The sequence below is a fragment of the Nannobrachium achirus genome (assembly GCF_963921795.1).
Source record: "Nannobrachium achirus genome assembly, chromosome: 2".
NCBI classification, from domain to species: domain Eukaryota; kingdom Metazoa; phylum Chordata; class Actinopteri; order Myctophiformes; family Myctophidae; genus Nannobrachium; species Nannobrachium achirus.
This window is the reverse complement of record NC_137811.1, coordinates 41,663,103-41,690,677: the sequence shown is the minus strand read 5'-3', so window position 1 is coordinate 41,690,677 and position 27,575 is coordinate 41,663,103. Positions and strand designations below refer to the sequence as shown.

Genomic DNA, 27,575 nt, shown 5'->3' with positions numbered 1-27,575 from the left:
CAACCCGAATAAAGATAATAGACAGAATGCACCTATATGCAGCGGGTCAGAAAATGACCCGTCCTCAGCAGATGAAGGTCATCACCCCAAGAGAAGGGGGGTGGTAAAGCATAAGAGAGGGACAACGGAGGGAGTGATCCCACGGGGCAAACCGCAGAAGAAGACACGTGGGCGCGTAAAGATTAAAATGGAATTCATTAAAAACAAGGCAAGGCGTTACACAACCTTCAGCAAGCGAAAGATTGGTCTAATGAAGAAGGCCTATGAGCTGGCCATGCTGACAGGTACCCAGGTTCTGCTGCTGGTGGTCAGTGAAACAGGACATGTGTACACCAACACCACCCGCAAGCTCCAGCCCATGATCACCGGTGAGGAGGGCAAAGCCCTGATGCAGACATGCTTCAACTCCCCGGACCCCCCGGCGGACTACGATCCGTCCACGGACGCGCGCATCAGCAACAAGGGCTTCGAGGAGGCGGACATGACCTTCCTTGTACCTGGGTCAGAGAGCCTGGAGTTCACTGAGGATGCCAGACTTAGAGGCGCCACCAGCAGCAGCAGTGCCCAGTCCACGGTGCCCACAGCCACCTCTGCCACTCTGCAGATGAGCAGCGGACTGTCATTCCCCAACTACCTGCCCACTGTGCCGTCCTACGGCAACTTTACAGATCAGTTCCCCCTCACCATGATGCCAGCGGGCACTCCTTACCCCCCTGGCACCCCCACCATTTCCCTGAGACAGCTGCAGCAGCACACGCTGGCCCCTCAACGGCAACACGGTCAGGCCCTCGCGTCCTCCGCGCCCATGCCACATGGTCCCACAGGTCACATGGTGTACAACAATCCCCATGCGGTGCTGTACTCCACACACAACAGGCAGCAGAAGTACGTCTACCCCCAGGGGCCGTCTGCAATACAGTCCTATACACAGACCCAGTGACACAGATTAAGCTGTTCCTCAACGGTATCTCGCTGCTCCACCAGGCCCAGTTACAGAACCCTATCTCAGCGATACAGGAAGATCCAATGGCTAGTGAGGGCTAGCTGTCGTGCAGAAGCAGCAGTAACTTGACAGCAGAGCAACGGCAGGTGAACACAGGACATAAGGGCGAGAAGCGATCCCGCCCTAAAGAATGAGGTCACGTTGAAACAACAGAGACTGACACAATATGTCCATATATGGGCATTCCCAGATATGGGCTTAATATTGATCTCATCAGGGATCTCCATATATGGATATAAAAGGTACAAGGACAGAATTCATTTGCAAGTGTGACTTGTGTCGCAACAACCACACTGGTTATTATTAGACTGACACAATATGTCCATATATGGGTATTCCCAGATATGGGCCTAATATAATGGATCTCCATTTATGGGCATAAAAGGGACAAGGACAGAATTAATTTGCAAGTGTGCAACCTACAGTCGCAATGGATTTGCCATGGGTCAGTGTTGATGAATTTGGCCCAGGTATCATCAACATACCCGTACATGGACAAATGTGTCCGCGGCAAGACTTGACCTGGTCCGTGGCAAATTCTAGATTTATTAGCTTTTACACACTATTATAATGTTCTTATTTTGATCATGAAACCCAATATTTCCTAAAAATATTTATGACACTGATTTTCTATGATACTATGAAAAATTAATCAAACGTTTTATTTTCAAGGACCACCCCATAACCCAAGAACCATTCCATTTGTACTCTCAGAGTTACAGACCTGTAATGGATATTTAGGGCTAGCTCTTTAAGCGTTTGTTTACTCATTTTGTGTGTCTGTGGCAAAAATTCAAATTTTGACCTTTCGAAAGCAAGAGAGGTGTCACAGCCAAAAGATACTAGTTGTGAGTGTAAGTGTGCAAGTAAGGGACGGCAGTGGGTCAGGGGTAAAGTTGCCGTCTTAGAACACGGAGGGTTCCCAAAGGGTTCCAGTTCGATCCCGGGCTCCCCAGAGGTAGTGTCGAAGAGTCCTTGAGCAAGACTCTGAACCCCTAGTTGCTCCCGGTGAGCAGGTTGGTGCCTTGCATGGTTTCCTCCGCCATCGGTGATGAATGTGTTTGAATGGGTGAATTTAAAAAGAGCTTTAATATGAAGGCTTAGTTCATCATTTGAACTATTAAAAACCACACCCAATGTGAAGTGAGCAGTGGTCATGCTTGCATAACGTCTTCAATTGGTAATTAGTGATGTAATACAGGCTACACTCACGCACATTGCTATGGCAAAACGCTGAGGAAAAAGACTAGGATATAGGTCTAGGATGTAATTGGTGATGTAATATGGCTACACACACACACACACACACACACACACACACACACACACACACACACACATTGCTATGGCAAAACGCTGAGGAAAACACATTGCTATGGCAAAACGCTGAGAAAAAATGGCTAGATAGGTCTAGGATGTAACTGGTGATGTAATGTGATGTAATATGGCTACACACACGTTTTTCTATGGCAAAACACTGAGGAAAACACATTTCTATGGCAAAACGCTGAGGAAAAGTGGCTACAGATAGGTCTAGGATGTAACTGGTGATGTAATGTGATGTAATATGGCTACACACACACACATATTGCTATGGCAAAACGCTGAGGAAAACACATTGCTATGGCAAAACGCTGAGGAAAAGTGGCTACAGACACGCACAGCCACTCTTAGGAGCGGTTTACCACCGCTCAGAAACCATGCCTACATGCTTCGGTCTCCAACAGCCTTTTTCAGGGAGGTCTTCACCAAAGACCATCTTATATTTTTGCTTTTTTTGAACACGGAAGCCCTCCTCTTTCCTTTTTATTTGGGTTTTACCTGATCACATTCATTAGAAATCTGGGGGGTTAGCATTGAAGAATGCCTCCCCCCATGCCATGAATAGATTGATCAAAGACAATACTTAATTTCTGCCCTCAAACCCCAGTCACATACATTTTCAAGCACCCTTGACTGATCCAGATAATTAATCTGGAGCTGTTGGCAGCAATATGTAATTACGTTTATTTGTTTTGGTTCTGTTTATTTATTTAGGATTTTAGGTACTGTATTTCTAGACTTCGTTACTGTTTTCTTGAAGATTTACTTTGCATACTTTGTAATCAGACTATATGCAAAAACACAGGTCTACTCTTATCTCCAGATACTTGAATCTGTAATTCCTTAAAAGTCTGTTTTAATTTATTTGTTTTGGTTGTTTTATATCATTTGATTTTTTTGAGCGGTGGTAGACCGCTCCTATACGTGGCTGTGCGTGTGTCTGTAGCCTTTTTCCTCAGCGTTTTACCATAGCAAAATGTGTGTACATAGCATCATGTTTGTCTAGTGATGTCATATGTCGTATGTCTGTAGCCCTTTTCCTCAGCGTTTTGCCATAGCAAAACGTGTGTGTGTAGCATAGCCTGTACATCCTAAACTCAAATCCTAGTCTGAAGACGTTATGCAAGCACGACCACCGCTCACTTCACATTGGGTGTGATTTTTTTTAATTTTGGGGCTGTTTTTGGAGACCTTGGATTGTATGTTCTGCTCTGTATCAGTTGTTGTATTGTTTACTTGAACATAGTTACTTAACTTTATATACTGTTTCTGTATAACTAATCCTCCTCCGTAGGCTGTGGATTATTATTAATCCACTTGAATGGGGGATACAGACTGGAAGGGGCAGAAGGGTTCACGTTTTTGCAGGATCCATTGCATGGATCATGCAATGTTTGTTGATTAATTTAGCCTTTAACCTTTTAAACCCGTATTCTGGGTTAGGGTTAGTTATTGCGAAGAAAAACCTTTGCAAAAACAGAAAAGTCACTATTACAGAGCCTAGAGGGACATACAGCCATGTCAGTGTGCAAGCCACAGAGATAAGAGATTGGGTGATTTAAATAAATCATTTTCGTAAATTTTTGTTTTGTCAATTACTTGAATTAATGGGTAATAATTTATTTTTGTTGCATTCCTGAATGAAGCATCCAAAAATGAAGAGAATATTTGATGAAAAAACATAGGGGTCCAAGCTTAACACTTTGCTGTTAATTAATTGTCTTAATGTTATTCAATAATCATTTACTTTATTTATTTATGTTTTGTAATGATAGCTAACAACCTGCTCAGGGACTAAAGATAAAGATGAGCTCTTAACAAACTCTGGCACATTACTATACTAGGCTAGATCAGTAGTTCTCTTTTTTTGACTCGGGGCACTCTGTAAATAACTTTTTCATCCACGGCACCCCTAAATTACACTAGAATCTTAAGTCATATTATGCTACATAAATATGCAAATATTTCCCCCTAAAATACAGTAGGTCTATATCAAGGAGCAAAACTTGAAAATATCTGTTTCCATTAGAACAGACCCAGAATAGGGATGCTGAGGTTCAAGTGGTTAACACTTGAACCTCAGCATCCCTATTCTGGGGGAACATTCACCGTGAATAGCCCATCTACAACCTCACAACGTGTCTTGTGACATGTTGTGAGCTTGTAGATCTGTTATTTTTTCTGAAGAGAGTTGGTGTAGATAGGAAAAGAAGTATAGTGAAACACAGGTCTGTTTTACCAAGCATAGCCCCCACTTTGAGAAACCCTGGGCTAGATCAACATTTCAGTGTACATAGAACTGAAATGTTGAATGATGTTAAATAAACAAACAAGAGATTTGGTGTAGTGTAGATGGAAAAGTACAGTGAAAATGAAAAGAGGGGTAGAGTTCATAATAAAATTGATAAAGGATTAATGAGAACAGAAAGTACTTTGTTTTTGTGTGTATGAAAACATTTATTTATTAGACTAGTAACAGATCACATGTATTAACTATTACAGTTTAAAAACAGATGACGCCACATTGTTTAGGCAAATTCTGCTCACCATCAAAATAGAATGAGTTGATCTGTCATATGTCCGAAAATATAAAGAATGGAACCAGATAGGTTGATAAATAAAGTTAACCTAAAATTCCTACACCTTTAATTTTTTTGGCAAAGTGCTGTATTATTCCAGTAAACTACATAAAAACAAAATGTCTAACACTTGGTGAAAAATGCCACAAAATATTCTTCACACTTTCAAAACAACAGGAGAAAACAGTTTTGCTACATTGTTTTTTCTTTTCTTATAAAAGCTGTACATGGGCCAGGCTGGGGTCTTGAAGAGTGAAGAGGCTACCTCCAGTGGTGCATAGTTTACATTTTTGATATTGGATTTTAGTTTGTTTTTTATGTCTCTTTTTGACATAAAAATGTTCAAGTTCATCATCGGTGCATTGTCATTACAACATTTCAACCTGGAAGGCACGTGATCCAAAACAAACAAATTCAAGGCATTGAACAAAAAACACACAAATCCCTGTTAATTTCTTTATGAAGAGCTAAAACAAACGGCTGTGAACTAAAAACAAAACGGCTCCTCCTTCCAGCGTTCACTCATCACAAAATGAGAAGACCATGTTCACCATGTCCACTCCATTCCCTTCCTCTTATTTATCTTTTTTTACAACATAAAACAAAATAGAACTGCTGATTGCGGGTTTCAATAGCAAATAATTGGAAATAGAACAAAACAAAAAAGGTTAAATACAACAGCGATAATAACTCAACTATCATCACAACTATTTACACTACCGTACACACACGCACACCTAACAAATACTTGTTAGCTTTCTTAATGCTACCATGCCTAATACACCTGAACTGGCTGTCCCATCTAAATATGACCACAGAGTACAACAAAACAGATGTCAATTACACAGAAAATCAATCATACAGTATCTTACTGGAGAATTGGAAAGTGAAGCTCCTTGGTGATTTAGCATGGGCTTTTTCCCTATGGTGGCTTGTTTAAAATCATGTCACAATGTCCACCATTTCAAAGCACCAAGGCCCGTTTTTCCATAAGTATTGTTAGCAACAAAAGAATAAAATAAAATAAAAATTACAGTATTATAAACTACTGCAGGGATAAAGATCAATGCTACTTTTTGGTTTAAATAGTCTAACAGTTTAACAAAATGTAACTAAGTTATATGCAACTTAGAAAATAAAACAGGTAGAAACTCAAAACAACGCTGAAATCATGTAAAATACAATGAGCAAAATATATATAAACATTTGAAAAATACCAGGTTTTACTCCATCTTGATGGATGTTAAACAGTCGATTGAGAGCTATAAAAAAAGTTCATTTTCACAGTCCTGGGACAAAGGAGAAAGTTTTGAGAAGTCAATCAATAGTAACAAACATTTTCACGAGGGAAAGCATACTGGGACAAAGTTGGAAAGTCTCCAATACGCACAATAACAATTATCAGCCATCAAGTAATCAACAATTTCTTAAAGTGTAAAGGTGATTGGTTATGACCCTGAGAAGTGGACTGCAGATTTTAAGAACAAATACAAGATAATAACCCCAAATCTTGTTTTTTTCTTTTTTCTTTTTTTACCATCTCAACGCTAACAACTCTACAACCATGCAACAAATTGCACACTAACATAATCAAACATACCTATGCAAGATAACATAGACGCATATATACCAACAACTTCATACTGATATGTAATATGTTTTTTTCCTTTAAAAAATATTTTGGAAGTTTTTTCTTTTTTAAATACATTTTACATTTCTTTTACATTTCAAAGCTACCATTAAAACAAGGCGTTTAGTGATATTTAACCCAGTAATTTTTACCTTTTCTTTTTTTTTGTCTCTAAAAAAAATATTGTGAAAAGTACTGAATTACAAAGTCAAAGGCAAGTTCACTCACAGCTAAGGGAGTGGAGGGTGTGGATTTGTAGAGCAACATGTTGCCATCTTACAAGTGTTATTATTTTCTCACAACACAGTACTGTACATTTTATATTGACTAAAAAGAGATAAGACCATTGCAGAGTAATCTGCAGACAAAATCTCTTAAACTGATTAGATGACTTGTCATTGTCCAGACAAATACTATTGTAAATGTTGCTGTCATTGTCAACTATATTGCCGTCAAAGTTGCAAGGTGTACAGTATATAATAACTTTAAGATGGCACACGATCACTCCGCAAGATCCCACGTGAGATTGATGACGTCACTATGACATCACACAACTACTCTAAACTATGTCAACACACACTCACTGTTCTGCCATGGGGACTGTGAATCTGCAATTGAGTAAAGTGACCTACAGCATTGATTCTATATATTATGGTGTGTATCCATGAAGATAACATCACTATCGCAACACTGCCCTCCATTGCTGTGACAAGCAATTCCATCAGAGGGAGACATGGATAGCTGGATAGATGGACCGTTAAGATTGATGGAAGGACTTTTGTAAATGAAAACAGCATACAGTAAGTACATGAGGACAGGGGACACATCCTTTCTCTGTGTCAATCTGTAGTTAGGATGTATGGGGTGGACAGAATATATCATTTTCAACCACTGTCCACAGTAGCCGATTATTTTCTAAATCATCCAACTGTCTTTTGTCCGTTGACCTGCTAAAATGGCCAGCAGAGCATAAACGTTACCAACCACTGTATACATTTAAGTATTCAAAGGCTGCTGTGGATTTCCCAAAGCAGTGATGAAGGAATTTGGGTTCATCTGGAAGTGTACTAGTACATGTATAATAGAAAGGGGACTGCAAAAAAAACCTTTCCCCTCAGAAGTTGTTGACATGTCTCTGGTTGGGCTGGTAACCAATGAGGAGCGGTTAATACAGTGGCAGTGGTGAGGTTTAGGGGCTCATGGTGAGAGATAGAGGGAACGGGGTCTTCTCCACCTCAGAAGTTGAGGTGTCTCTGGCTGGGCTGTTGGAGGAACATGGCGCTGGCCTTGGCCTGCTTGGCTCCATTAGGCTGGCGCAGCAGGTTAAGGCGGCGCAGGGCGTTGCGAGACAGGGGCTGTGCCCGCTGGGCCAAGCGCCCGGACTGCTGCTGCACCTGGTGGAGCAGGGTGGCGTGGGTGGAGACGGCTGCGGCATAACAGGCTGAGTGGAGAGTGGTGCGACGCTGGACCACCGCCACTTCTGGCCTCCAGGGGGACACAGAAACACAATGAGAGAGAGGTAAGCAGCAGAGTCGACTCCATAATGCTAAAGAATGCCTAGATTCTCCAGACTATAGACTGTCTATTGCTGGTTTCACAATCTCCATTATTTAGTGTGGTTGCTATAATAGGCAACACACTGTTGTATTCGGTCCGAGATTCTTTTGCCAGCAAAGTGAACCTGGGTTTTGTAAAACTTTTTGACTGATGTTATCCGGGTTGTACGGCTGGACATCTTGGAACAATGTAACGTCTAATCAGACAGGATTGGTCATGCTTCACCTGACATCACAATACAGTGTATATCACAATATATGATATAAATCGTTGCTATAGGTAACACACCTATTGTTCTAGGTCTGAGATTCTTTTTGCCAGCAAAGTGAACCTGCTTTTTGATAATCTTTTGACCTTTTGTTATCCGGGTTGTTAGGCTGGGTATCTTGGACAATATATATTATATATATACTATATATTTTTTTAAACGTCTGTTTATTAAAGTTTTTCATTTACATGTGTATCATCAGCAGTATCGTCAGTAGTAAACAGTAAAAACAGCAGCAATCGGCCGATACAATATACACCATATGACAAGACAAGTGAAAAATACAAATACAGTAATAATAAAAAAGTAATAATATAAAAATAGTAATAAAATAAATATCAGACAGGATTGGCCATGATTCAATCGACATCACAATATATAATATAAATAGTAAGATGGAATTTCAGTTCCCAGTGGATTCTCGCAACTCTTGTCCGTCAATGCTACCACACTTGCAATTTCCCAGTTCACCTTTCTAGTCATCTTATCTAGCCGTCATATGTGTTTGCACAATTGTTAGTCTTCTTCCCTAACTATTATCTTATTCAACCAATAATGAACGATATAAATAAAGTGAGCTCAAACAGAGGCAGGAATCATAAACTGAGCTCAAACAGAGGCAGGAACCAGAACAAAGTCTTAATTCACAGCCATACCTGTGACGCGGAGCGTCGAGCGAGCGCCGGCCGCCCTTCTCCTTGCCGACCGTGGACGTGGAGTTGGCGGGTGAGGCGCCGGCGGCCACCAGCCCCAGGTCCAGCTCCAGGTTGAGGGAGCGCGGCAGCGGGTTGAGGGCCAGCCTGGTCGTCGGGGCGCTGCGGTGGGCGTAGACCGACATGCTGGGGTGCTCGATGAGCAGGTTCTCCAGGGGGCTGCTCTCCAGGAGCAGGGGCAGGCTGCTGTGGCCGGTGAAGCAGGGAGGAGGCGTTACGAACCAGCTCTCCTCCAGGGAGCGAGTCCCCAGCCGCAGGAAGCCTCCCTCCTCCTCCAGCTCATCAACGTCGTCGTCGTCGTCTTCTTCCCCGTCGCCCCCGTCCGGGTCGGTGTCAGCCGTGGAGTCCAGGGAGGTGCAGGAGGAGTATCGGATGGGAGGGCTCGCCATCGGGGAGGGAATCATCACCAGGTCTTCCTCTTCTTCTTCTTCAGGAGTCAGAGGAGCTCCCGCAAGGCCGTCGCCGCGTGCGTTGGAACAGGCCTCCGCTGTGCAGAAACACAACATTATTAGCATGGGTAAGTGCAATGTCTGAAAGTCTGATATGGAAGCCATGGTCTACCCATTAGATCAGGGGTTCTCAAACCTTGTTAAGCCGTGACCCCCAAAATAAACATATATGAACTGGGCACCCCTAGCCTGACAAGCACTTGGAATTGTAGGTATTACATTTAATGTGACTCGGTTCCACAGATAAACATTGTGAAAATAGCAGATCTACATGCTCACAATGCCATGTTTGCCTCTTGCTTACTTAATATTTGACAGTTTGGCCAGTCCTTAAATTGTCACTTTAGAAATGTGCAGATACCATGTATACACTTATACTGTGTGTTGGTTTGTTTACCATTGAGTGAGGAAAAAATGTACATTAAGCTAATCATCTGGGGACCCCACAAAATAATTTGGGGACCCGACCCCAAGTTTGAGAACCACTGCATTAGATAAACTAGCCCTTACCCGTTCAAAGATATGAGCTCTGAAATGATGTGCAGTGTGTGGGTTATGGGGTGTGCACTGTGCACACAGTATATGAGGGATGGAAAGTAACTTTAACTGGTGCTTACATGATAATATGTAGGAGCATCAATGTAAGAAATACCCGTTTCGTTTAATGGCTACAGAGATACTGTGTACCGATCTGCATGATTTTTGGACAACATCTATAACGGGGCCAGACAACCCCCCCACCCGCGTGTGACACACACACACACACACACACACACACACACACACACACACACACACACACACACACACACACACACACACACACACACACAGCTGGTTAAACATGTTGCCTCATGCTAGATGCAGAATAGATAAGCCTCATGCTAGATGCAGAATAGATAGTAGATACACCATAAAAATGCTAATATACAGCATATGATTTGTGAAAGTGACAAACGGGCTTCACAGTTATGTCAGGTGTGTTCATATGCTTATGGTGATGCGATTTCAGATCAATTGCTCCAGCCATTGAGGAGAAACGCTGTGACAGACACTCAGACACTCAGACAGACAGACAGACAGACAGACAGACACTCACTCACATTCCGAAAATTATATGTTAGATGGGGGACATAGCCCTTAACCCTGGCAGAATAGTATAATGCTCCATCCACAGGGCAACAAAAGGGATGGAGAACTTAAGCCTGGATGGGTTACATAGACCGTCATCACAATTTATTTTCTTGAATCAAAAATTCCTTTCCTGTAGATTATATTACTTAAACAGGACATAAAACCTTTTTAAGGTTTACAAATCTGTGCAATTTATGCAAGCTACCAGGAGATGGCGCTGCAGCCCACACTTCATTGAGCAGGACATGCCCTAATCTAATGTAAACAACCATCTGCAGAGGTGCAAAAGTAGTACTGCAGGGAAGTAAGTAACCCTGCTCACCAAGCTGTTGAAACCTGTCTGACCAAAAAAACTATGCATGTGTGTGGGGTGCGCTGTGCATGCATGCACACAAACACCAGTTTGTCTGTGAACTGAACTTGAGCCGCACTGATCTAGTATTATCATCCTGCTTCCACAAACAATCGTTCTAAGTACCAGCACCAGCAGCAATGAGTTATTGCTGCCAGCCATCCCCTCATGATTCAAAACATATTTTTTAATACACTGACATTTTCCATGGCCACTTGTTGAACCAAGTGGTTTCTAAAAGCAAGCTGGCCATTGGCCAGTCTCTGCAGCCAGACTTGTGTTTTGCGTTTCAGCTGTCAGTGTGTCAAATAGGGAAGTCTGGCCAAAGTGCAGAGGGCAGGCAGACAGACAAGGCCTTCTGTGACAAACAAAACCACAATGCTGTGTCTGTATTCATGTTTTTGAATGTGCAATAGTATGTTAAATCTTTTTAAGCAGGACCCCAAAAACGGCTTACACCACTCATCATTGTCCAAGCCAATTAGAAAGTAATCCTATCACCTGAGACTGTGTGTGTGTGTGTGTGTGTGTGTGTGTGTGTGTGTGTGTGTGTGTGTGTGTGTGTGTGTGTGTGTGTGTGTGTGCAAAGTGTAGTAGTCTTTGTGATAAAACAAAAATACAGAGGCAATAATGCAATAATTTATATTGGGAAAAAGATTTGCACATTTTGCTTGGAATTGTATTCATTTAAAAATCTCCACATTGAAATGAATTTCTTCAAAAATTAAAACATTTGTGAAGGAAGACATTCACAATAACTGCTGTACCACGTCTCCTACAGCCTTTTAGCTTCAGTGAAGGAAAATCACAACAGCCTGTGTGCCCAGTGCCCACCCACTGCCCATACATGTAAGTCTCCCTAAGCAGTAACTTTAGTAGGGAGGAGACCTATTTTTATCCCCAACCCTCAGTTCCTCAGACGCTTTTGTTTGACCTGTTTACAGGTTGGAATTGCCCATAAACTACCACACGCCTTCACTGCCAACCTTTTCCCCTCCCCAGGCCACTGAACCAGGCCAGCCAGCCAGCCCTCTCTGTCACACCTGAAATATTCACAAGGCTGTGGAATAGGAGAAGGGCCATGTCGGGACGAGTGGGGGGATTAACGATGGGCAGCTCGAAAGCTGTGCCAGGTGGCACTCACTCACAGCCAGCAGGGAAATGCTGGCATCAGTGCACGTGCGTACAGTATATTCGTGTAATATATCTAGAGTATAGCATGTGTTTGCAAATGTGTGTGCGTGAGTATTAGCTACGTTTACGTATGTATGCAAAATGTATTTGCGCAAAGCGAGAGTGGTATCTTTTCCAGGGCGTGCAGAGTTCATCGCCCTGATGCCCCTGGAGGTGATTTTAACAGGCTGGTTAATGATGCTGGGGAGGGGGGGGGGGGGGGTGATACCATAGCCACAGCCTTAGCAGCACATAAGTGGGCTACCACTAAGCTAGGAGGATCAGACTGTACAGAAATGTCTGGCGGAAATAGCTAAGCTAAACCATTCTACAATCTCTTGTAGCCATCTCTATAGAATTCAGTAGACTGCTAAAACTCTGAATCGACTAACTGTTGTGACTGGCTGCACCCTCAATGATCCATTTTTACACTCAGTGTGAAATTAACGCGACACAGTGAAATTTTGTCTTGCGACACAGCAGAGGGCCCCGTGGTGTGTTTGTGTGAGAGACTCACCCAAGTAGTCCACCAGAATCCAGTCCTCCTCATCTTCCTCTTTGTGCTCTCCAGGGCTGCTGTGGCGGCTCAGCTCCTCCACGTCGTCCCCGAAAAGAGCACTGGCGAACCTCTGGAACATCCCGGGATGTCCTGGTGGAGGGGTGCACAGCTGGGGGTGGCACAAGGCTGGGACTGGAGGTGGGGAGTGGGCACTTTGGTCATCAGCTACAGGGTCCACAGAGTGGGGAAGGCTCCAGATTCCAGAAAGGGGGTAAAGTGCATCAATATAAGATGGAACCTTGGATCATCTGATGATGACCAGGCTCAGTCTGGACATAGCTCAAGGTCGGGGGTCAACTTGAAAAGTGCAAAAGTACAAAAAAGCCCTGGGAGAGAAAGACATGGGGAGAGGATGAGAGATGGCATGAGAACACAACACACGTAAAAAGTGTCTCACTTGTATGTATGGCTTCTTGCAACAATATAATTTGGGTATTGGCAATAGCCTAGACAAGTTGCTTATTCAAATCATGCATGATGAAATATGGATGGGGAAGGGAAAGAGTCAGACTTTCATCCCTTAACCATTTAGTTTAGTGTCCATGAGAAAGGCTCCTGAGTCCTAAACCATTACTCCAGTGGGGATGTTCTGCAATAGCGGAACTGAGGTTGCAATTGTATATCCAACAAATGTACTGCCACGGTTCAAGTCTATGTTCAAGGTCATAAATGTTTACATATGCATGTATCATATCATCTGCCTCGCCTGTAGACACTCCTCATATACTATGAAAACAGACTCCCAATCCAGCTGCCAAAGATGTTTCCCCACAGCCATGTAAGGAATGAACCGATCCCTGGCTATCTCAGGACTTAAAACCAACCACAAGTTTGGCTGTTGGTTGTTTTTTTTTATAGTTAAAAGAGTCATAGTGACTTCACTTACTGACAACAACACCACATTTGGGTTTTAAAGTTATTATTAGTTTATAATTAGATACTATACCGATTTAACAGCAATAGGGATGGCTGTTGCTCAGGAGGCAGAATCAGATTCCTGGTTTGATCTCTGGCCTTTCCTAGATTTGTGTCAAAGCTACTTGACCTTGCTTGTGATGTAACTTACATGGTTATCTCCTCCCTTTATAGGTGTATGCAATGCACATTACATTGTAATGTAAAGCTCTATAGACATGCAGAGATGATTCTTTTGCATTTAGGTCAAAGAGAGCATTAAAAACCAACATTTCTGCATTTATTCAGGGTTGAATATTCCACCCCCACCACTTTCTACTTAGGTCATGACCTCACTGGAGGCAAGAGAGCAAATAACCTTAATTCTGCCTGAATTGATTTCTTGCAGTGACAGATGAGAGGTGGTGGCTGGCAGATGGAGACTCGTTAGTGCTCTTGCAGCACAGGTGCCAGTTTATGGCTAGAGCAAATTTCTCAATTGATTAGAATATCAATAAAAACCTGTATTGTCTGCCAAACTAATCTGCCCAATAGGCCTACTTGTATTTTTAACCAAAAGGCAGCAGTGGTCAATGTTAGACCTAGTGCACTTATTGAATACAATATGCCTATTTTTTTTTTATTTTTTTTCCAACCATACTTCAACCAAACGATAATAATAATAATAATAAGAACAGTGTGTTCGTTATCGTCAGCTTTGAGAACTGTGTTTTGCGTCTGTTACACATGTTTCTGTTGTGTCAAGTTACACTTCTTGAGGCAACAAAATAATAAAGGGAGCAGCTGCGACTTTAGGACGATGGGTAGGCCTACGGCTTTTCTCTGTCGAGGGTGTGACGGTTTTATTTACAGTAGCCTGGCTGTGTCCGATGATCAACAGACGTTGGTTATCTCTTGCACCTGTTCCTCTTTGGCAAATCATTCACGCGTGTGTTTTGTTTGTCTCCCTGGGGCTACAAGACTCGACAAGATGCAAACGAACGTCAAATATAACGAATGTACCTGACAAAATACTTCCAAAACGTCGAGGATGTTGACAATAACACAATTACAACACCAGAGGCAGCTCCACAAAGGCATGCACAAATCACTTCCAACCCAGATTTGGCTCAAAGTTTAAACAAAGGCCTAATCCCTACCCTCCTTTAAAAAGACAAAGCCTATCCTTTGTCTTTTTTTGTATTTTGTTTTCCGATTGCCTTATATTGTCTGCATAGTAGCCTACTGTGTTGTATTTGTCTGCCATCAATTTTAACAAGACCAAAAGCTTTCTTGTCTGTCCTGTACTTTTAACCTTTTCCTATGCAAACTTCTAATAAGGTCTTCAAAAACAATCAATCAATCAATCAACATGCCACTCAATGCACCATGTCAAATGTGATTGTTGTTAGCAATTATTTTTTCCCGATACAGTGAATAACAAACCCCCCAAAATATGTAACGCACCACGGACGACGATCGAGGCAACATCAACATCGATTACATCATTTTTCTGATCCACGTAAAACTCGACGTCTGTTTATTAAGCAATGTTTGCTGCATCGTAGCCATGATTGGCTAACACACTAACCCCCTATGGCTGAATACATAAAAGCCATAAATAATATGTATGTCAGTGTATTGTGCACGATGGCAGGCGGCCTGCAGTAGAGCTAGAGCAGTAGCCAGTAGGCTAGGCTCGCTCAGTTGTTTGTTGATGTTGACAGTGGTGTAAAGTACATTTACTCAAGTACTGAGGTATTGTACTTTACAGGAGTATTTCTTATTTCCAGTACTTTTACATCCACTCCACAACCGTCTCAGGGGCAAATATTGTACATTGTTGAAGCCAATACAATACTTCTGTTTTTTAAGTACATTTTGAATTCCAGACTTCCGACTTTTAACAGGCTAACAGCTAGTATTTCTGCATTGCAGCATTGATACTTTTACTAAACATGCGAGTATAATACGTTCCACACCACCGTACAGCAGTAGGCTAAAGAAGGCTTGCTCAGTGTTTTGTTGATGATGGTGAAGAAGGGAAGGGGAGGAGGCTATGGCTGTAACCCTACACCTTTAGGGCGTACCGTCCGCAGCAGCAGCTCATCGACACAAAGTTTTATCTCAATTATATCATTTCCTTTCCACAATACACAAAAAAACTAAACAAAATGCAATCGTTTAATCATGGACCAGTTTTAGCCTTGAATAGATCACACGCGGGGACGATCTCAAATGCAGTTTATCCACAAGTAGGCAACAATTTTTTTGTGTAGGCCTAGGTTATCGCTGAATCGTAAAACAAAACAACACTTGATCGTTGTTATTTTTATTGCGTTGCATTCCTTTTTTAGCCAAAACGGATAGATAAACGACTGGAATCCATGCAAATGCCAAAGAGAACTTGATGTTCGGCGAAGAGACAACAAAGAACCGACACTCACCTGCGGCAAGGAAAGATGTAAACCGTAGAAAAAAGAAAACGAATATGTTGCAACAAAGTCCTTGCTATTGAGGTAGATTCTTTGTTTTTCCGAAAATAATAAAACGAAGATTTCTTCTCAGAAGAAATAATAATAATACAAAAAAGAATGTTAAGGGACTATTACATTCGGAGTCACAGTGTTTTTTTCTTTTCCAATCCCTTCCAGTTCCGAAGTCCCAACTGCTGCTCCTTTTGTTATTGTTATGGAAGTACTAACAGCTGATCGGCTGTGTGACGTAGATTAGGGACAGCCTATGGGAGGGACCAGTCTAAAATCTAACGGCCAATCGCGGCTCGATGTTCTCTCTTGACGGACTGTCACCATCGCACGTGACACATCCCCTAGAAAGACAAGACTGGGCAAATCACCCAAAGTTTTTTTGGGGAGTGTCGTCTCCTGGCTGTAATGCAGTGGTTCTCAAACTTTTTTCATGTCAAGGACTCCCCAAATAAGCCTGCGGACCCCCATTTGAAAAGATATGCCAGGGATACCCCCAAAAGAGAAGATTTGTACGGCTCTAGCACTGACTCTCAACCATTTAAAAGTCAAGGACCCCCAGTTTGACATTAGGCTATGGACCCCCATTTCATGGCATTTCTATCTCTGGGACCCCAATTTATATTGTAAAATGTTAATTTAACTCTGAGAGTGTACAAATGGATTCTCTGAGTTGGGGACCCTAAGGGTCCATTTGGTTCCTAACTATCATTTAGCTGAGGACCCCCTGGAACGCCCTCAAGGACCCTGGGGGTCCCCAGACCCCACTTTGACAATATGTTTTGGGAGTGTCTCTCATCCCGTAAAGTTTTTATCATTAACAGTTTCAAACATCTGGTTATTACCACGGTCACCTTTACATTGCCCGAACACTTTTGTTTACAATAACTTTATGGCCTAGCCCTAGACGTTTAGCCTACATTATGTGATGGAAAATAGAATTACAAATGCATCATTTCCTAACTCAACTTTAGAGGCATATAAACATGGATCTTTATTGCTGCTTTCTGGCAGTTTGGAATATTCAACAACGTCATAAACTCTCTGATTGGTACATTATCCTGACTCCTGAGATCAATACAATGTTTTATGATGTTTAAATATTGTTGTTAAAAATCTCATGCGACATTGCTTTGATCCCTACCCACCGCCACAGTGAGTGTACATAAAAACAGACCGCATGTTCAGTACATAGTCTATTATCTAGGTCACCAGTGGGCTTAATAGCTCCCATCAGCTATAAAGGGGTGCAAATTAGGAGGAAGCAGGGCCTGCCCTAGAGCACCAACCCCCATCCGTAATCTGGAGTAAAGGGTATTAGCTTTGGACAAAGAGCCTCCAGGAAATATTGTGCAGTGGTCATGATGATGGACACAGATGAACACAGAGTTCTATTGGAAAATGAGTGATGCGTGTCATATAAGAACGCATAAATGACATTGTTCTTTGTCTGTTTGGCCACAAAATTATGCCAGTTGTCTGCTGACATTTACAATGTAGTTTCTTAGAATTAAGTAAGTTTACATTTATAGCATAATGTTATCAGTCCATTCAACATTGATTTGATCAACCAGGTTTTACTTTTATGGGGAAAAAGTTAACATTTTGGAGCGGAGTTTGCATGTATTGTACAGTACATGTGGGGGATTCAAACCTGCAGCCTTCCTGTTATGTCTCTTTAACTGTTACACCATCCTCTGTTTGTGCCTAGATGTCCACTGGACTGATGAGTAATGCTAATTGACTCCTAACCTTGGGAGAACCACTGGTTTGTTTGTATACATGGCTCCCTGGAAGCCAAATGTTTTTTTACTGACACGGATGAAGCATGAATGAGACACATTTTCATGTAAGATATATATAGCTGAAACATGAATGTGCTCATACACAAACAGTCTTGCACACTGGAACAAGACATTGCCTTCAAATTTTCCATTCCCACACAACAACAAGGACACACCTGTACAGTGTTGATATCAAAACACTGATAAGATGTCCCTTTTACCCTCCTCCCATTCTCCTCCACTTTTCCACAGTAGACAGTTACACCACATCAGCTTTACTTAGAATGTTTGACCTACAGCCAACTTTTGGAAGGCTGCCAAGGCTGATGTTTTGCTGTAGCAGTGTTTGGTTATAGTCAAATTACATTTCTTTTTTATAATATTGGAGAGGAAGCGGAGAGGGAGACCGCAATTGTGGATTCTAAAATGACACATAAACACATTTTGTCACTAAATAGACACCGAGTTGGCTTTTCATGAAGAGTAAATCGTTTTTCTTTTTCATATGAAAAAGTTAATGTCATTGAGTACATAATATCAGGTTAGCATTTATAACAAAACAAAAAAACGAAACAAAGCGTCATAACATATCAGGTTGGGGTTATAACAAAAAAAAAAAACGCAACAAAGCATTAACAAAATATAAAGTGTTGACCTAGTAGGTGTTTGGGACAAAATGTCCCACTGGCCCCAAAAATAGGCTATCATGTCACATTCAACGCCCTGAACAATGTAAGTTCCCTCAATGCGACGCTACATCCTTACATAATCTGGCTAATGTTTACTTTGTTGGAATCACTTGCACAATCCCCTCCTCTGCTAGGAAAAGAACAGGTCAATGACCCTGTGTTTTTGCCGTTTGGTATTCCATAACTCTGTATGCAAATGACTCATTTTGGGTCATATATAACATTTACGGGAATATACTTCAGACTAGAATACGTTTGGTCAAGAAGAACAGTAAATGTTAAACTCCACAAACGAAAGAAAAGGAAACGGTGTAAGACATACCAACAGTATACTACAAATCACACCTACACATGCCCTCGATTTGTAACTGACTGATATCGATATTGATGCTGTTGGGTGAAAAACTTGTACTGTATATCCAAAGCCGTTACTTTTCAGGAAATGGAAAAAGGAACCTGTGTTCCAACGGAGCCAGTGTAGTTATTATTTAGTCACAATCAGTCTTTTATGATGAAGCAGGGCTGAAATACAGAGATACAAGGTTTCTGCCGGACCCTGAAACAATTACTATTTTAATCATTTCCACTTGGAAAAATGCAGCCAGTGGAAAGGACAGCACAGAAATGCATAAAAAGCGACAAAAGGAAGTTCATGTCAAAGGCCCTGAGAAAGTGATGTTGTGTGGGGTGGGAATGTAGCAGGACTGTGTGTTTAAACTGAGGGCAAAAGACAAGGCTGTAAAAACACACAGGTCTACATTCAGTGCAAAGTTTAAAAATGGTCTTGGATGCATTCTACCCATTGAATCCTTTCTCACTCGCCTCGTACTTGATTGGCAAGGATATGTCTAGGACACTTGAATTAAGAAGTGAAAGGTTGTGATTTTGTGTGTTTGATATGAGGTAAGAGTGCATACATTATTTGTATTTTATACCTCTCCTTGGCTATGGCTATGCTGTATATTGGCTATCTACTTGTTCTGTACACTATTTACAAAGCAGAAATGCCACAATCATTTGACAAATATTATCCAACAATGTCTTCCAAGTCTTTAATAGGAACTTTCATATGGAGGTTTCATAAAGATGGATCAATGTAGGCTACCAGTCACTTACACACGGTAATTGGGTCAGACTGTGTGAGTAACATCAACCCCTGTGGCAAGGATCAAAGCTAAACACTCTTTTAGATCTTACCTATTGTGAGGAAGGAACGTCAAAGGCAAGTGTACAGTAACGGACTGAGGGGAAGTCAACCACACCTACTGCAACCAAACACACCAGGGGGAAAAAATTACAGTTTGAGTAGCAGATGGTTTTGTGATGGGTGTGACTCATCATGAGTCCTATCCATAGAAAGGGCCTAGGTGAAACAGAACACAACACACACACACACACACACACACACACACACACACACACACACACACACACACACACACACACACACACACACACACACACACACACACACACACACACACACAGAAAGAGAGAGCGAGAGAGTGTGTGTGTGTGTGTGTGTGTGTGTGTGTGTGTGTGTGTGTGTGTGTGTGTGTGTGTGTGTGTGTGTGTGTGTGTGTGTGTGTGTGTGAGAGAGAGAGAGAGAGAGAGATGGAGAAATAAACATACATGTGTGAAGTAACAATGTCAAGCAACTCCAGTGAGAATTACAGTGAGAAAGAGAGAGACCGTTGCACTGCTGTCTGGAATTACTGAAATGCTGTCTGACTGGAAGAAGTAAGTGACATCCCTCAGCAGAGTTGCATCAGCTGCCGGTGTAGAACAGACGAAAAGGAGGGAGGAAAAGACTTGGGTTGGTCACCCAGCCTGTCAGTCATTATTTTCATTTAGAGGATTTTGTTGAGTTCACTCTCGCTCTCTAGCCTCACCTCATAACACCAGCAAGTTCATAATAGAGAGGTTGACATAATCCTACTACTGTACACTGGTCACCTCATTTCTCTGTCGGAATAAGTAATTCTTGTAAGGTATGTAAATCCCTCTAGAGAAGAATTAGACTTCAACTACTTTTTCATGTTTTCCTACCAATCGTTCCTGATGAGTTTTTTTCTCCTTTTTCCCAGTAGAAAAGGTACCGGTAGTTATGGTAAAAGTGGTTCTCAATCTTTTCAGGCCGTGATCCCCAAAAATAATCATATCATAATCAATTATTTGAACTGGGAACCCCCCCCCCCCCCCCCCCGATAAGCACTTGGAATTGTCAGAGTTGAGGCATTACATTTAGTTTTACTCTGTTCCACAGACAAATATAACAATTTTGCCAATGTTTGACCAGTTTTTATAGTACACTAGTTAAATTATATTTCATGAAGTAATGGTCTTTTTCATCTCATTTATTTCAAATACATTTTTAAGGTATTAACCTTAGGTCAAAAGTCCTTATATTGTCTGTCATCTCATCTGGGGACCCCCCCGCCCCCCAAAATTATGTGGGGACCCCCCCCAGTGTCCTGGCCAACAGGTTGAGAACCACTGGACTAGGTCCTTTCGGGGTGTGGCAAGCAAAGCAAATGGGCAACGGACAACAACAGCAGACAAGGTGTGACACAGAAACAACTTTTGTTCCTCTCTATGCAAAGCAACACTTTGGGGCCCGCCTATTGGGTGCCTGTGGCTGTCCGTCCTCTTGGCAGACATATACAAGATGCTATATTTTGATCGGTTCAAACAGGGATAATCTGTAAAACATTACCTCAGTTTACGAGACCTTGTTGTAGTCTACAGATGGTCACAGCAAACAGGATTACGGATCAAACTTTGCAATGGAAACAGTGACAAAATGAGACTGGAGGGGGAAGAGAGAGGAAGACGAGTGAGAGAAACAAATAGAATCAGCTTCCTGACAAAGCCTTAGAAGATCTTGTGCACGTCCACAGATGGTCAATGCAAACAAGATTATAGAACACTGTCCAATATATGCTGTAGTAGGAGAGTAGCAGCCAATGTCTGCTTAGAGAAGTGGTAAGGACTACCATAAGTCATTCCCTTTAACATGTTTGGAGAACAAAAGTGAAAACCAAAAAACTGATGACCACAGTGTTTGCACAGAATCTTTATTTGTGGAAAAAGTGTCATCATGTGACTGCTATTAGAAAATTCAAACTCAGACCTTTCTAGAGGAGAAACAAGCTGAAGTATTGTTTGACAATTGTCAATATTCTAGTAGTGAAAACAATACATATTCAACTTCTAAACTTGTTGGCCACAAAGGCAGGATATGTTTGTCATTAACATGAATACTGACAGAACTCTGTCGGCACCACATGAAGAACAGTGTCAAGAAAAAGTGTCTTCAAATGTTTGGAGAGCATTATTTTCTTGAAAGCACCCGTGACATGCACAAAACACATTCATTAGTTGCCACAGGCGAGTAAAAGAGTGCAAACATTTACAAACATAAACATATGACATTTTAAAACAGGACATGGTAAAAAATAAAGGCCACACATTGAGCTATAGTATACATTCAGTGAACACATTTTACTATTTTATAATGTGAGTGATCCAGTCATACACCTCCTCATTGATAGGAATAACTATCAAATAATAAATATCTGTAATTAGCAACATATAGGTTTTCTAAAAACACCTTTCCAAGTCCTTGATAATAGGCTCTTAGTCCTAATTGGATGCCCTGCAGCCCTTGATTAGCTCATTCGTTTCAGCGGGCATGTTTCCCCAAGTTTAGTTTATCCTGTTTTATCAACCTGAGGAGCTGTGTTCTTTTTCCTTTCCCGACTGTGCGTGTGCATGTCAGAAAAAGTATGTTTTGTATTATTGTTGATTGTTGAGTATGGTTGATTATAGCAACATACTTGAATCTTTGGTTATGTTCTCTGTTTCTGTAGTCAGTTTATGTTAAATATTATGTTAAACATTCAGTAATTGTAATGTGGTGTTTTGCTTTATATGTCATGTTATATACTGTGTTTCTTTTGCTGTTTGAACATTATTTTGTTTTTAGTTTTTATTTGTTTTCATAATGCACCAGCTTTATTCCAGTGCATTTGTAGGGGCCTACACCTCTAGTATATTGGTCCCTCAAGCCGGATAGAGCTCTTACAAGCATTACGGATCTAACAGAACAGGACGTCACTGAGGCACCAGTTTGTCCCCACTGAGAGCAACACCTTCCCCAGCACCTGAGACAATAACGAAGTGGGCTACAAAACTCGACCACTCCAAAAGCTCTATCCCACGCATCACAACATCAGGCCAGCGAGACGAGTCCCACATCCCTGAGGAGTGAACTGAGCACTCACACCGCTCACCCACACCAGGTCAGTGAGATGAAGCCTCCATGCGCGAGGAGCACACAATCAACATCACGACAACAGGACAGTGAGAAAAGCCTCTATACCGTGAGGAGCACACACACACACTCATCAGTCACACTCATCTGGGCACCTGGCCAACGAGGCAAGGGCTCCATCTCTGAAAATTAACCTTGCATTACCAGACTGTCTGCCAAGGAGGAAAGCCTGGTATTTGTTTTAAACGAGCTGTGTGATCCGGTCTAGGCATGACCTAAACTGGAAAGAGGAAGACTGGCCGCCTGAAGACTACAACAAACTACAACATGACTTATTGTTATTTTCGTAATAATGCGAATCAATTATTTTATTCTCGCTAGTCACAGTACAAGTTGAAACTAAATATCAACATACCAAACAATTATTATACCAAAAGAAATAAAACGATTATACCAATTTATACAATTTTAAAACATTTCGGAGCAGTTTCCAGTTTGATAGTTCCGGCCAAAGTGTAGTCCGTCTGATGACTACAACATGACGTAGGTTGTTTCCGCTGCTGACCGGAACATAAACCCTAAATGCTACTGATCCCAGGCTAGAGAGAAGTGAGTCCACATGTTAGTCGGCGGCCAGGTCCGCCACCAGGATCCCATCAATCCTCTGCATGTGTAGACCTAGCGTAGCGCAGCTAGACAATCCACCCATGTTAAAACAAAACTGCAGTTAGTTAGCTGCATTAGTATATAGTCTGGCCAAGCCAGGCTAGTGTAGACCCCCAACATGCTCTGTCACCAATCAAGGAAGCTATCGTTCAAGAGAACATCCAGCACCAGGTCATGGAAAACAGCATAGTTGACCTGTAGTATTAGTTCCTTGACACACAAGCTAGGAAAGTTCAACGCCTACAGCAGGAGGGCCAAGATGAGAAGAGAAAGTACAGCCAAACAGCTTGTACCAGAGGTACAGTCTCCAACACCAGCGGTTCTAAACCTTTTCAGGCCGTGACCCCTGAAATAGTCATATTTTAACTGGGGACCCCCCACCTTGACGAGCACTAAGAATTGAGGCATCACATTTTGTATAACACTAATGTGAAAATAGCAGATTTATATGCTCACAAATGTAATCGGCTATTTTCACAATTTCTGCCTCTAATATTTGACAATTTGGACAATGTTTAATTTGTCATTTTAGAGGTGTTAAAAAGTCCTTAAATTGTCACTTTAGAAATGTGCATATACACTATATACACTTAAACTTTACGATGGTTTGTTTACTGTTGAGAGAGAAAATGTTGCACATTAAGTTAATCATCTGTGGACCCCCCAAAATAATTTGGGGACCCCCCTGGGGGTCCCGACCCACAGGTTGAGAACCACTGTCCTACACTACAGCATGTACTGTGTGAACACTTCTACCGCAGCTCAACTGGGCCCTTGGGTTCCGCTTCACACTACATAGCTCCTCCTAGCCATCTGATGATTGCAACAGGGCAACCAGAGCATTATGGGTTCAATGATGCCAATTAGTCCCACCGTACCAGTGATGTACAGTACATGTATACACTGACAGTAAAATCCTGTGTTAAATTAAACTAAGGATTTTGCTTGTCAAAGAGCTTAAAAATCAAAGCTCTACTGATCCATCTCTAGCATAGATCCAGTGTCCATCAGATGTCACAATGGCCACTCTAAATCAATAGTGCCCCTCCCCATATGTGCCTCATAAAACAAATACAAGTAAAGCAGAACCAAGTAGAGAACATACTTTGCGTGATGGTCAACCACACTGAGTCACTCATCAAATACACAAATGCCACACAACAGTCCGTCACTGAAGATAAAAAACAAAACAAAAATCAGCTGAGTCAGGAGTAAAATGAGAAACCGGGTATGGTTTTCACACTGAGGCGCCAGAGCAAGTATATGGTCCACGTTTAAGGTTATAGGTCAACTGAACGCACCAGTGACTTGCTAGTCCACAAATGTACACCTCTGTGACCTGGGGTTGAAGCCCCTATCTAAGCTAAGCCAGATGTCAAACAAGCCTGACACTAAAATGACTGTGGTGAGCCTGTTATAGCCCACTCACTAAGAACCACTGCACAGATCTGGAAAAGGTTTGCACTTGGTTTTGCCAAGTATGGAATGCAAAGCTTAAAACGTGTATTTAAAACCTGATGCGACTCATTTAGACAAGTAGTAAAGGACAGCATTTCTGCTACAACACAAGCCAATCAATCACCAAATTGGTGAACGAATCAAGCTCATACTTTATGTGTAAAGTTGACCTAGACCATTTTCTGGAAAGGACAATTCAAGGAAGTGAAATTGTTTACTCAACCGGAGCTATTGTCCTGTGGATTTAACAACAGATAACTGTTCTTGTGTAGAACATCAATGACTTAAGATTACTTGTCTAATGTGGAAAAGCATCCATGTCTGTGGCTAAAACAAACTGGAGAAAAAAAAGAATAAAAAAGAAAGACTTTTTTCAAAAAGTAAAAAGTGTTGAGTGTTGCAAAGATCACCTCATTATAGGATCAGGTTGCGATCGTAGCTAAGCAGTTAAACACAAATATCTTGGCAATAATTGTTAATGTTAGGAAAACAAACAACTCTCTTGTGTCAACCTAATGCCCCAAACCGTAAAGATAAAACACACACTATCCCAAGTAACATATGTCAGGTTCAATATCCATCAACTCAACTGGACCTCTTATCTATTCGTCTCAAGTATCTGTTCTGCTCCAGTCTTTCTTTAGCCACAAGGCTAAATTGTCAATTTAGTAACACAAATAAGTCCATTAAATAACATTTCCTTGTTGACCCACTTTGGAAACGGTCCAGGACCCGGCAGCTGAGAAATGATGCCTTAAAATTGGTCCAGATTTCAAAACAATTTGATTTCAGTCTGAAGATACCAGTGTCACTGAAGGGCTTTGTCGGGTGATGCACAGTCAAATGTGAGGGTACAGAACATACTGCGCATACTACTGGTTCCCAAACACTTTCCTGCATTTTGTTTTATAAAATGTATAGTCTATAATTGTCCATCATTTATTATGCACTGTACTCGTGCACTGTATTTATGTGCAGCATACCTGTAAAGTGTAAACCCTCCCGTTTTCCCCAGGTTTCTCCCATATTTTGTCTTTCCCCCTGTCCTCCGGTTTAAGCAAACCCCTGCGTGCAGAAAATGTAAAAACATTAGCAGATAGCACCCTGCCCTCCCCCCTCCCCGATGCAGGTTGAAAAATATCCCTTATTTTCAAATCCCAGTGTTGACAGATATGATGTGAGGTCACGTGTCTTTGTGCTTCCAAAACAGCCTTTGTAAACTAGTGTGTTGCCACACGATCTGACCAAGTATTTCAACACTCGCAGATTGTAAAAAGTAGAACAAATTGGTAGAATGTTATTTCACAACACCTTTGGCACAAATGTTAGGTTTGAAAACATCTGGGTAAAATGGGTATTTCCCCCGATTAGGGTTCAAAGTTCATACCTCAGCTGTTCATATGGCAACGAGGAGAACACATCATTGCTCTTCCTCTATTGGTGGAGCTGCAGCTCAATCAAGAGGGCGACATCAAGGTCATACACACAACAAATCTTTGTTTACACGCCCCTTAAAAAAGGACTTTGTTTCTTTGATACATTCATTGTCCTCGGCTGCAAGCAACACTGGTCCAGCATACCAAAACTGTGGTCCGCTCATTGTTCCGCCGGGCCGTTGTTCCGAGTAGCGTCGGCAGGTTAGTTACTCACCTGCGTCACAGAGGTTAGGGTTAGGTTTAGTTCATCGGCATACCGGCCCGTCGGCATATTGACGCGGACCCCTCCAAAACCAAGAAAAAAAAGCTTCTTACAAAAGCAGGTTGATAGCATAGTAAAAAGGCTGATTCAGCACAAGGTAAGAGTGTTCAAAATAAATATTCACTAATATTACCTCATTTACATCCAGCATTACCGAACAGCCCTATTTCACACCAACTGAAAACATCACGTTTCAGTAGAAATAAAAGAGTGTCATGTGATCCATCTCCTGCTCCATTATAGTTTTTGAACATCATTTCATAATGCTTTTTCTCCCAGTCAAATGTTAGGTGAGTCTCACTCTCTTGCATTGCACATTTCATTATCAGTTGTACTGTACATCTGCGCTGAGACAGCTGTGCCAAAACAAGCTACTGTACTGTGATGAATGTATTGTCCGTGAAATCCAGCGTGAAATGTTCCCTCTGCGCTATACTCTGACGCGCATCCGTTCTGCAAATCTCTGCTATCCCATTTCGCAGTTGGAAGGAATTGCTTGAGTGTACCGCCTCTCTTAATTGATTGATGTAGATGGTTCCCCACAGTCTTTTAAATTGTTTTCTGAGGCTATGATTGAGACCAAATCTCATCCTGCGAGTCCGTGTCATCCAATTCAAACTCCCGCTTGGCACTGACCTTGGGCTGAGATGCGTCTTCGTTGATATTATTCAGTGGGACATAGCAGTAGTCACGCTGTTGGGTGTGGAGCATCACCAGCGACCCCCGACACTCCCGGACGAGGTGAGCTGCCATGCTCGCCAACAGCAGGAATGCCAAGGACAAAGTTATTATTAGCCATGTCCAGCTGAGGAGGCAAGGAGAGAAACACAATATATAATGAACATCAGTGTTACCAGATGGGAAATGTTGAATTATCGTACCGG

At 41.9% G+C, this 27,575-nt stretch overlaps 2 protein-coding genes across 6 annotated transcripts in view; both read right to left on the bottom strand.

Moving 5' to 3' along the window:
- Window positions 1-4,770: 4,770 nt before the first annotated feature.
- Window positions 4,771-16,351, bottom strand: tp53inp1 (tumor protein p53 inducible nuclear protein 1). Of its 3 annotated transcripts, none has more exons than XM_080738399.1 (4): window positions 16,247-16,351; window positions 12,699-13,066; window positions 9,017-9,560; window positions 4,771-8,020 (listed from the first exon to the last, which is right to left on the bottom strand). In XM_080738399.1, exons 2-4 carry the CDS (start codon window positions 12,817-12,819, stop codon window positions 7,771-7,773), a joined length of 915 nt encoding a protein of 304 aa, XP_080594525.1. In that variant the 5' UTR covers window positions 12,820-13,066; window positions 16,247-16,351; the 3' UTR covers window positions 4,771-7,770. The 3 variants fall into 3 exon arrangements, with proteins under 3 accessions (XP_080594525.1, XP_080594524.1, XP_080594526.1); XM_080738398.1 differs by having other exon boundaries at window positions 16,082-16,306; XM_080738400.1 differs by having other exon boundaries at window positions 4,771-8,015; window positions 16,082-16,306.
- A 5,314-nt stretch (window positions 16,352-21,665) lies between these two features.
- Window positions 21,666-27,575, bottom strand: part of nagpa (N-acetylglucosamine-1-phosphodiester alpha-N-acetylglucosaminidase) — a 34,154-nt gene continuing 28,244 nt past the window's right edge. The window contains exons 12-13 of one of the 3 annotated variants that reach the window (XR_013962571.1): window positions 26,825-27,496; window positions 21,666-26,643 (exon numbers count right to left, since the gene is read on the bottom strand). Coding sequence is in view for 2 of the 3 variants with exons in the window: in XM_080738329.1 (XP_080594455.1) it covers window positions 27,259-27,496 (238 nt within the window). In the remaining variant the exon portion in view is untranslated. Of the gene's footprint in view, window positions 27,497-27,575 lie in introns of all 3 variants that reach the window. The other 2 variants (XM_080738330.1, XM_080738329.1) reach the window with 2 other exon arrangements.